This window comes from Nicotiana tomentosiformis, chromosome 4 (genome assembly GCF_000390325.3).
Source record: "Nicotiana tomentosiformis chromosome 4, ASM39032v3, whole genome shotgun sequence".
Taxonomy (NCBI): domain Eukaryota; kingdom Viridiplantae; phylum Streptophyta; class Magnoliopsida; order Solanales; family Solanaceae; genus Nicotiana; species Nicotiana tomentosiformis.
The window spans coordinates 117,765,183-117,776,263 of NC_090815.1; the positions used below are offsets into that span (position 1 = coordinate 117,765,183).

The window sequence follows — 11,081 nt, forward strand, 5'->3', positions numbered from 1 at the left end:
TATGAGGGTCAAAATACTTAACTTTAACTGTGAAATTGGACATAAATTCTTCAAATTTTGGAAAATAAAATTTATATTTTCGGAAACTACATAAAAAGCATTATAAGTCATAATAATTTACAATTCAAAATATTTATATAATATATAAGAAAAATGTGATCAAAGAGCAACCTTTTTGAAATAGAGGGAGTATATATTAGTATCATTAGTATTCAAGTGCATCTTAGACTAAAAGTTATTAATAACAAAATTTCGAGGAAAATTTGATCAGAGGGAGGCATGCTGTGTTTAAGTGGATTCAGATTGAAAGCGACTAATAATAGATGCGTAAGAGAGGCGAGGCTCCGACAAACTCATACACATTGCGGAATGCGGAATATGTAGTGATGATACATCCAACTGATATAATGCCTGTCTTGTACGATGAGTGATTATCGGGCGGATTGGACGGATTATTACGTTTAACGGTTCTGACTTATAAGTTATCGGATTATAAATGTAGTAATCCGCTAACCATCCAATAAGACAATGGGTGGATTGGTATCGGATTAACGATTATCAGGCGATTATCGGGTTGTTTATCTGCTAAATCAAATAGAAAATTTTTGAACCTTAGTTCTTTTGGTTGCAAAGTTAAGAATATTTTTCCGTAAGTTGTCAGATTTAATTACTACCGCTATATTAAAAAGCACTAAATGAAGTACCTTTTATCCCTTACTCTTGAGGACACGATCAAGGAATATGTATGCCAACAACAGAAGAAGAAAGAAAGAAAGAAAGAGAGAGATGCACGTAACTTCTTAACACACATCATTTCGAGTACCTGCTTTTCAATATACTGTAAATATAGCATGTTTTGATAGCAAAAGAAAGGGAAAATAATAGTTGGGAATTCAAGAAAGAGTACCTTAGGGTTTCAAAATTACTTTATTATATACATGGGTAAAAGTATAAATATAAAATTTTTTAACGGGTTAACGGTTTATCCAATAAGGAAATTGAGTAATCCACCCCCAAACCGTTAGGCTGTTAATTATAAAATCTCAATCTATTCACCAACCGTTATCTTGATAACCCGATACCAATAAGTCAATAAGTTATTTTTTCGGTTCGGTTAACGGTTACGGTTCGATTTTGAACAACTCTACTTGTACATGCGAAGTTCTGGCTAGAATTCAAATAGGCGAGAATATGAAGAGGGCCAGAGAAGATGCATGGCAAAATACTGTTTTGCCAAGCTGGAGAAATAAGCTTATTTTGAGAAGTGTTTTTTTCAAAATTGCTTTTGAAAAAAGTACTATTAAAGAGAAGCAGTTTGTGTTTGGCTAATAACTCTGAAAAGTACTTTTGAGCAATAATTAGTATTTGGCCAAGCTTTTCAGAAAGTACTTTTAAGTATCAAATTACGAATAAGGACATAAATATATTTACTTAATAGTTAATATTATAAGTAAATAAATAATCTTAAAAATTTGTTATTACAGGCAATAATTAAATTTTTTTATTTTATTTGAGCAAAATATAAAAATAAAATTTAAAAGTACTTAATTATTTTAATATAAGTTAAATATAATAAAAATCATTCAACAAATATAAAATCATTCACCCTTAGGGTATTTAAGGGTATTTTTAGTAGGAAAACTGCTTCTGCTTTTGGGAAGAAGCTATTTTTTTCGGCTTCTCAGAAACTGCTTTTTTTTCCAAAAAAAACTTGGGCAAACACCTCAAGTTAGGAAAAAAGGTGCTTTTGAGGGGAAAAAAAATACTTTTAGCTTTTTGAGAAGCTTGGCCAAACAGGCTTAATGACCTTGAAAATTGATGGTCTTACTCTTAATATTTTAATTCTCGCTTGTCCCATGGGCAAACTTTTAAGGTCATAAGTCAAAAGTATTGCTGATGTGGCAAATGAGGGGCAACACTTGTTAAAGTTGAAGTTCGCCCGTTAAAAAAATAAAGATTACCTGCTTCGAAGGCCATTCTTGCAAATCACCAGGCAAGATAAGATCAGAGGCCCGGTCAAGAAATACTGGCGTGAAACTACGCTATTCTTGCAAATCCCTCACTCATTTAAATGTAAAAACTTAGGCCCAAGCCCAACTTAATTTCTAGTGTATTGGAAGGAAAACAAGCAAATGAGCGCCAATTCTCACTGTTTTCTGCCTTAAATCGCGCCAAACCCTCGTTTATGCAAATCTGCTCCTCTTATAGCGAACTCCTCAAGTTCCCTCTCGGACAGAATCAAAATCGGTATGTTCTACTTTTCCCTTGCGTTTAGATATTTTCCTCTCTGTCTGGTTTCCATTCGTAGAATTTCATGTTTAAGCAATAGTACAATTGTGAACATAAGGCTTCTGGTGTAATTTTTTTCGTCTTTTATTTTCAAATTTCTCAATTCATGGTCTAACAGAGTTTGAAAGTGATTCTCTCTGTAAATAACGTTCAATTTTTATTTATTTATTTATTATTGGTATGATAGAATTTTCAGTTTTATTAGGTCGGCAATCTGATTTGATGTATGAGCTTTCAGAATAAACTTTATGCAGTAATATATGTATTATGTGTATTATTTATGTTATAGTGGTATATGAATTGTGTATTAGCAATCTATTTATAAAAACACCTAAACATGAACAAAACTCTCTTATAGCTAATTCTTTAGCTTGGTATTGCAATTAAATTTTTGACTCAGTTCTTTGCTCCATGTATGTGTAAAAATTTGGCGCAGATTTATTAGTAAAATATGCTAGTTTGTCATCTGGAAAGCATTATATGATGTAGTCAAGATTTATTTTCTTTGTTAATCCGGGCCATTAATCATTTGATCCAACTTGTCTGAAAAACATTTATGGATAGGTTCATGTATGTGCTTAATTAAAAGAAATGAGTAGTGTTATTGTTATAACTATATTTAGGAAAGGAAATAATTTCTATTGGTTGCTACCCTGGTTTTGCTTCTAAAAGTTGCAACATGTTATTCCAGTATGGTTTGAATGTTCCTTGCTTTATAATTATTGCTTCTATTGTCTCCAGATTCCTCTATTGATTCCCAAGAATGATGGAATCAAATATCACGGAAGTGTCAGGCCGAAAATCTTCTGATATAATTAGCAACCTTCCAGGCGATGTGATTAATGCCATTTTAATGTGTTTGCCCCTGCGAGATGCTGTTAGGACTAGTATCTTGTCCAGGAAATGGCGGTATAACTGGGTCAAACTTCCAAAACTAACACTAGATCACACACTGTGGAAAGAAACCAAGCAAAACATATCAACTCCTAGAGTTAAATTTGTAGTGATTCTCTATCAGCTCTTGTCACTTCATCAAGGACCAATTACTAAGTGTATAATCTCCATTCCTGATCTGAAAGACTGCCCTGAGATTGACAACTTGATGTTTTTCCTGTCAAAGAATGGGGTCGAGTCTCTCGTTCTTGAACTTCCGGAGGGTGAAAAATACAAATTGCCCTCTGCAGTTTTCACGTGTTCAAAGATGAGGTATTTGGTTCTTCACCATTGTCTAATCAATCCATCACCTTCCTTTGAAGAATTTAGTAGGCTAATTTGCCTGAAATTGTTTAACGTCACTATTTCTGCCAAATCGCTTGAGAATTTAATCTCTTGTTGCCCACTTCTCGAGGGTCTGGAGCTGGAAATCTCAGACCCCTTGAACTTTATCGAAGTCAATGCTCCTCAATTAAGATACTTTTACTTTGGAAGCAAAATAAATTCTTTATGTTTCAAGAATACCACTCTTCTTGCTGATGTTGCAATAGCGACTGGACATCCTTTAGATCATGTATCTTCTGTGGAGAGAGGAAAATGTGATTTTGCCGAGTTTTTTGGTTCCTTGTCTGCTGTTAAGGATCTCCGCTTGGATATATGTATTATCAAGGTAAAAGTGAATGGAACTAATAATATTTATCATGTTCTTTCACACACCATGTTTCTGCTGCCCTGACTTTAGTATTTTCCTTGGAAGGCCATGATAGCAGGACTAGATGAAATCCCAGTAAGGCTTCCCATGCCTCTTCTCTGTCTTCGACAGCTTTACCTGTTTGATATTTGTCTAAGTGGATTTGATGAAGTTTGCTGTCTTCTTTGCTTGATTAGAAGCTCCCCATATTTAGAAGAAATTGAAATTGAGGTTTGAAACAACTACCTTGACTTAATTCCTCCTTTTCCTTTGTTTTCCTCTCGCTGTATGTTCTAGTTTATTATGTTCTTTTCCTCATTTTGTGATCTTTCTTCAGGCATTTAATGACAAAGGAGATGAACTTCCTGCTCAGGAATTTTTGGAAGCTGAATACTATTCTGACATAAAGTTGAATCACCTTACCAAAGTTAAACTGAAAGCAATTAGTGGCACAAAGCCTGAGATTGAATTGATCAAGCTTCTGTTGGCCAAGTCTCCGGTGTTGGAAACAATGATTATTGAGACTTGCACATTATCTAAGGAAACATTGATCGATATAATGAAACAGGTTACGAAATTCGGAAGGTCATCACCTCGAGCAGAAGTCATCTTTTAAGTTGGAAATGTTAATCTGGTATGATCTCCGAGCTACCTCTATTTGAATTATTTGAGTGCTATTGGTTATGTAATATGCTACGGTAAAGAGATAGATACATTGGTTAAATTAGGTTGCAGGTGAGGCTTAAAGTCAGCACGCATGCGCTTGCTTAATATTAAAACATGGAAATCTTAAGCAGAACAATGTGTTAATGCACTGACTGTCTTTCTGGAGTATGGCTTAGTAGGTTTACTTTACTATTATGGAAAGTCAAATATAAATTTACTTATGAACAATGTGTTGATGCAGTGACTGTTGACCGTCTTTTTGGAGTTTGCCTCGGTAGGTTTAGTTTACTATTATGGGAAGTCAAATGTAAACAAACTTATAGACTCTAAAATGCCTTTTGGGTCAAATGCTTATGTAACCTTAAAGGCCCCGCCCTGTTTGCCATCCTCACTTATAGAGCCCGTTTGGATTAGCAGGAAAAAAATAGCTTTTAAGCAGATGTGCTTAAAAGCAGCTTTTAAGGCCGAAGCTTGTTTTATAAATAAGTAGTTACGTATTTGGATAAAAGTGTTGAAACTTAAAAAAAAGTTGTTGAAGTGTTTGGTAAACAAGAAGCATTTTTTTCTGTTAAAAAGACAAAAATATTGCCTAAAACAAATCAAGAACCTACATCTTCCTCTGCTTATTATATAACATTCTACCAAACATCGATTTCTACATAAGCGGACCATCACCAAACATAAATCTTGCAAAATGATTGTTACCATATTTTTTTAAAAATGCAAAGCCTTATCCCAGGTTTGGGATAATCTGGATATTCCCATACCTCAAAGAAAAAGCATATAAAGAAGATTGATTTCCACTGAAAACTTGAGTGAAAATACTGAACAAGTGAAGATGAAGGAGAAGAAGAAGAAAGAAGATGAGCAGAGGCTTAAAAAATGAAGAAAGTGGGAGTAGTTCGATGTTTTAGGATTTATTTGATAAGGGTAGTTTTGGATTAGTAAAAGTTATAAGGGACAAGTAAGTAATTTCATTGGTTAAAATAAGATGGCTTTTAAGCCAAAACGGAGAAGTTAGGGTCAGTCAACTTATTGCTTTTGACTTTTTTAAGCCCTTTTTAACTTTTTAAAGCAGTTTTCTTATTTGCCAAACACTCTAAAAATCTAAAACAGGCTGATAGTGCACAACCATGCCGACTATATATGACTCGTGCAAAACTTAGTTGAACCCTGATGGGTAAATGCTTATGTAAAATTAACTTGTCAGTGAGTAGATGCTCCTTTAAATAGCTAAGATGGACAGAAGCAGAGGTCTCTTTGAGTAATTACCTAAGTAATAAAGTTACACATGCCATAATCTAAGAATTCTTCAGTATTTTGATATTTTCATCACATATCAAGTATCTCAAGCAAAATCATCTTGAAACAAGAGTTTTAGCAAGTTTAATGACAAGCAGTACACAAACAGCTAAGATAAGAGATGTAAGAGACCCAAGATGTCTAAGTGGCCCTTGCATAAGTAAAGATGATTCCTAGCTCGATAATAATGTATGGTTGATTCAGAATTGAAAGCGACTAATGAGAGATGTAAGAGAACCTAGGCTCCGACAAACTCATAGACCATTGCGGAACATGCAGTGATAAGTCTACTTCATTTAAAAAGTTTTTTTTTTTCCTTGAGTGAACAGAAGAAAATTTTATCAGATGTTCCAGGAACTAGACATATTATTAATTTGTATTATAGATAAGCACAGCATTTTCTTCCAACGTACTTAACGCTTTTAATTGAAGTTCATCTCTTAAACGCAGATCACCGCATCATGAATTGTTGAATTTAAGCTTGTATGATTTTTTTAACACTATTGTTGAAATGAGCTAATCAGTTGTAACATGCCACCTACTCTCTTTTTTTACATTACCATTTTACTATTCCTATGAATAGTCACCTTAAATTGGCTTTTAATAGGGTTAGTGTCAAAAATATTATGTCATCTGAGTACATAATTTTTTTTCCTGCGTAAACTATGGTTTTAATGGTGGTTCATCTGACAGGTTACGATATCTTTAACTCTTTTAGCCCACAAGCTTCCAAAGTTCAGAATAGTGAACATGCCCCAGCTAGATGATCTTAGTATACTGTAATAGTTTGGAACAGTGTTCTTGCCTCTTGGGATTGACTTATCAAATCCGTAACTATTAGGTAAAAGTTACATATAATGCTTGCACATGCAAAGTTCTGGCTAGAAGTAGGGGAACGTTCTGAATTATCAATATTGCCATTTCAAGCTCATTCATTTGATCCCTTTCCACAGTGGAGAAGATGTCTGTCAACTTTTTAGCGAATAACGAGGTTTTCCTTTATAATATTAGTAACATAAAGGCATGTCAACAGTATGCTCTAATTCTTCCGTGCTTAGAAAAAAGAAAATTCATACATGGTCCTGGGAAGGTATAACATTATACCCTTGATTGCACTTCAATGACAATTGTAACTCCCATCTTGTCTCAGAGGATTGTCATGTTTGATTGATATTATATATATATATATATATATATATATATATATATATATATTCGTTAATTATTTTAGTTTAAGCATAATACTTTCATCTAGTTCCTGAATTTCACATTTCACTTTAAATATAAATTAGCTACTTGTTGATTGCGAATCCGTCACTTTTATAACTAGACAAGATTTTAAAAATATCTACATATTCTTAGCATCATTTATTGAATAACAAATGAGGCAATAAAAATATTATATTAGTAGCAGTTTCCATCTTGTAGTCAATGAAATCCCAATAAATCTCCTAATTAAATTCCCCAAGGATAACCTTTTGCATATGATCTCCGTTTTTTCAACAAAAACCGAAAGAAAAAAAACTCTAGTCTTCAAAAAACTAGACATACCATCAAAGGAAGACACAAAATAATCTGCACCATTGAAGGCATTTCCTTGAACTTCCAATTAAGTGAATTAGTATATTATGGGTATATTGTAGGTTTGTGTTAGTTAATTTAGAAAATTATATATACGACACAATAATGGTATATCATAAATTAGTACTTGTTTAGTTATGTATGAATATATAATTATATTATATCATTATGAAGGGTACGTTGTAGATTTTTATTTTCTTATTAAGTGTGTAATAATTATATACACATTTTAATAATGGTATAACGTACATATGCATTTGTTTATTTATGTGCGCATATGTAATTATATACACGGTATAATAAAGATATTCATGGTATAATAAAAATATACCTGGTATAGTAAAGATTAAGAAATTAGGTTAAGAATTTCAAAAAATTGAGAATGGCAGTCGCAAGAAAAAATAAATTTATGGTGAATTCGAAGGGAATATTATATATATATTAAATAAATTATATACTCAAAGTCAGTATTTTGATCGAGTAACTATTATTTTAGTTAAAATTATCCAATACTCAATTATAAATAGTAAGAAAGAACTAAAATACAAACCAAACCTGCATGTGGTCATCTAGCCATCCCTATTGTCAAGCACTTCTCTATATTTATTAATAGAGCAACGGAAATGTATTAAAGAGGATGAAAGATAAATGGATATATATTTATAAGATTATAAACTAATTTTTAAATTAGTGGTCTATCATTAACCGTAACTACTATTAGAATATGCCATAAAAGTAAATGAATCTGTTAATCTATACTATATTAAAAGCACGAAAACCCTTAGCGAAATATCGTTTGCCTTTTTAATCCATTAAAAATAGAATTCACATTAGACAAAATAATTATTTACTTATTTCTCTAATATTTAGAATTAGGCATTTAAATATTTTCCTAATATTTAGGATTAGACGTATAATTATTTTTCTAATAATTAGTATTCTTTTAGGTTTAGACATTTTGAAGTCTTTTTTTCTCCGTTTGGCAGCACAATAAATACTTAACCAAAAATAAAATTCTACATAACTGTTGCCTTTGTGAACAATTTAGTACAAAAATAACTTCTATCAATTAGTATCAACTTGACAAAAATTACGGAATATTCTGCACCTCCTTATAATGTGATTGGGGATTGATAGATCTATTGTTGAGTCCATGTCAAAGTCTAACATATAAAACTATTACATATACTCTTATCGCAAGTTAGAGTTGGTTTCCTTCAACCAAATCATTAGTACTGATCATTTGGTTCTTGATCAGGTTCGTAAGTTCGGCCTTTTTTTTTGTATCTTTAGTTTTCCTTTGCTATGAAGTAAAAATTGATTTTTTGTCTATATTAAACTCTTGTGTATTTTTCATATAGAATCTTTGTCTTCAAAATATTTGATACGTGAAAACGTATTGATTATAGAATAGATTTGTTGGTTGATTCTCTATTTGTTATGGTCTATTAATTCATTAACGTCTATATGTTCTCCAGATTCTTTAAAGCACTTGAGTGAATATAGTATGTGTATTTTTTTCTTTTTTGTTTTTTATTCTGTGTGTTTTTTTCCTTTATTTTTTTATTTGTATTGATCATGGAATTTTCGAATTCTAAATGTCATGTTTATTTTAAGCATGTTTTAACCTGATAAAAGGTCATGTCAAAACGCACGTTCAATTATTAAATTTCCTTCCTAAATTTTCTATACATACTAAATTGATAAAATGATATTGATAGATTATATATATAACAATGCTTTACATATAGTAAAAAATCAATAATTACAATTATATTTAATCATAACTATTTATTGAAGTAAGATAAACAAAACGAAATTGAAATTATAAAGATGAGAGATTTTTCATTACCTAATGAATCAAATTACAAAGATAAGAGATATTTCATTACCTAATGAATTTTAAGATTACAAAGATAAAAGAGAAAAATATTTTTTTGTGTGTAAATTTGTAATGATTAATAGGATACGTCTCAAGCACTACTTTATATCTATTTAGTATAAAATAAAATTTAAATATGGAACAATTTTTTAGTTGAATGTATTGATTAATGATTGAGAACTTCTCTTGTGGCCGTGATGTATATAGCATCATTATTTATTATTTTTAGGAACATATAGTATTATTTTATAACTCAAGCACAATAGTTATTAATATGTTTTTAAAAAAGTCTTTTACCACTTAGATAGTATACACGCGCAACACGCGTATCATAAGACTAGTTTTGAAAAAAAATCAAAAGTTATGCTATTTATTTATATAGTTTTATATATTTGCTCTACAGTGTTAAAATCTCATGAATTAACAAACGACATCAGAGTCCATACTTGTAATGTCACAATAGTCAATAGCTAAATGGTCAAGAGCAATGCTAATCAGCCATAAACGTTGTGTTTGGGGCTGGAATTCAAAAAAAAAGAGTTAAAATGATAGTTCTACTGCTTATGTGGAGTTTTGAACACAAGGTACCATTAACCTGTAAGTAATGAGCTTAATCCTTGAAGATACGATAATAACAATCTTAAAAACAAAAACAAAAAAATCTTCATGTAAGCTTTAGTCGATCTCGAGTATACCTACATTTCCAAGTGATGTTTCATTTGGCTTCAAAAATAAGATTGATTATTGAGTGAAACATTGCACTACCATGTGTGGGGTTATATACTCATTCTGACTGTTACAAGCCCAATAAAATAAAAAAAGGCTTACAGAAAAGTATGTATCTTATCACTTGACCATGTTACCAGTACGGCTCAAACACATGCTGGGCTTAAGGCCAAAATTTAATACGAGACCTAAATTTTTAGAATAAAGTTATAAGATATATTGTTATCTGAAATCTAATCTTCTGGCTTTTTGAGATATAAAGTTGTTAATGATCTTTTTTATAATCAACTTTTTCTAATAATTCTTTTTCAATCGATATTATAGACAACTCATTTAGTCTTTCTTCAGGTATTGTTGATTTTAGATAAGATATTATAGAGCAATAGAAGTATAAAACTATTTAAAGTTTAAAAGTATTGTTGAACACTTAAATTAATAAAATCTTGGAGAAAGAATATGAGTAAGAATAATAAAGAGAAAGACAAAAAATATGTATTTAAAAAAGAAGAGATTGATAAAAAGAAAGATTGACTTGAACAAATTAAGAAAAAGAGAGTAAAAATTTTACACGTTCTCTAATGAAGGAGTAAAAACTAAAAAATTGAAATGTTAGAAAATTATTCATCTACCAATTTTTAAGTAAGTCAAATTATTACTTTATTTTTATATATATAAAGATTTTTCTTTCTTTTATATTAAAAACTCTACTTTTATATTAAAAATATTAAATATTATATTTTAAACACTTATAAATCTATTATTTTTAAAAAATAGGCCCCCAAATTTGGGGCCTAACGCACGGCCTTACCTCTTGTAACATTAGAACCGGTTACCACTAATACGACCCATAATACGACAGACCTTGTAATGACCAGATACCAATTTTAGTTAACAACGTATCAAATACGACTAATAAAACAACAGACGTAATAACCAGATTGGAGTGCGTCCTGTGTCCTTTCAAATCTCCATAAAATCCTACTACGAGTATTATAAAAACACTGTAATGTA

At 31.0% G+C, this 11,081-nt stretch overlaps 1 protein-coding gene across 3 annotated transcripts; it reads left to right on the plus strand.

The window, feature by feature from the left end:
* Positions 1-2,070: 2,070 nt before the first annotated feature.
* LOC104099925 (F-box/FBD/LRR-repeat protein At1g13570-like) lies at positions 2,071-7,002 on the plus strand. 3 transcript variants are annotated; one of them, XM_009607060.4, is made up of 5 exons: positions 2,071-2,247; positions 3,031-3,892; positions 3,980-4,144; positions 4,251-4,547; positions 6,575-7,002. In XM_009607060.4, exons 2-4 carry the CDS (start codon positions 3,053-3,055, stop codon positions 4,527-4,529), a joined length of 1,284 nt encoding a protein of 427 aa, XP_009605355.1. In that variant the 5' UTR covers positions 2,071-2,247; positions 3,031-3,052; the 3' UTR covers positions 4,530-4,547; positions 6,575-7,002. The 3 variants fall into 3 exon arrangements, with proteins under 3 accessions (XP_009605355.1, XP_009605356.1, XP_033512937.1); XM_009607061.4 differs by lacking the exon at positions 6,575-7,002 and adding an exon at positions 4,821-6,564; XM_033657046.2 differs by lacking the exon at positions 6,575-7,002 and having other exon boundaries at positions 2,072-2,247; positions 4,251-4,807.
* Positions 7,003-11,081: the final 4,079 nt, after the last annotated feature.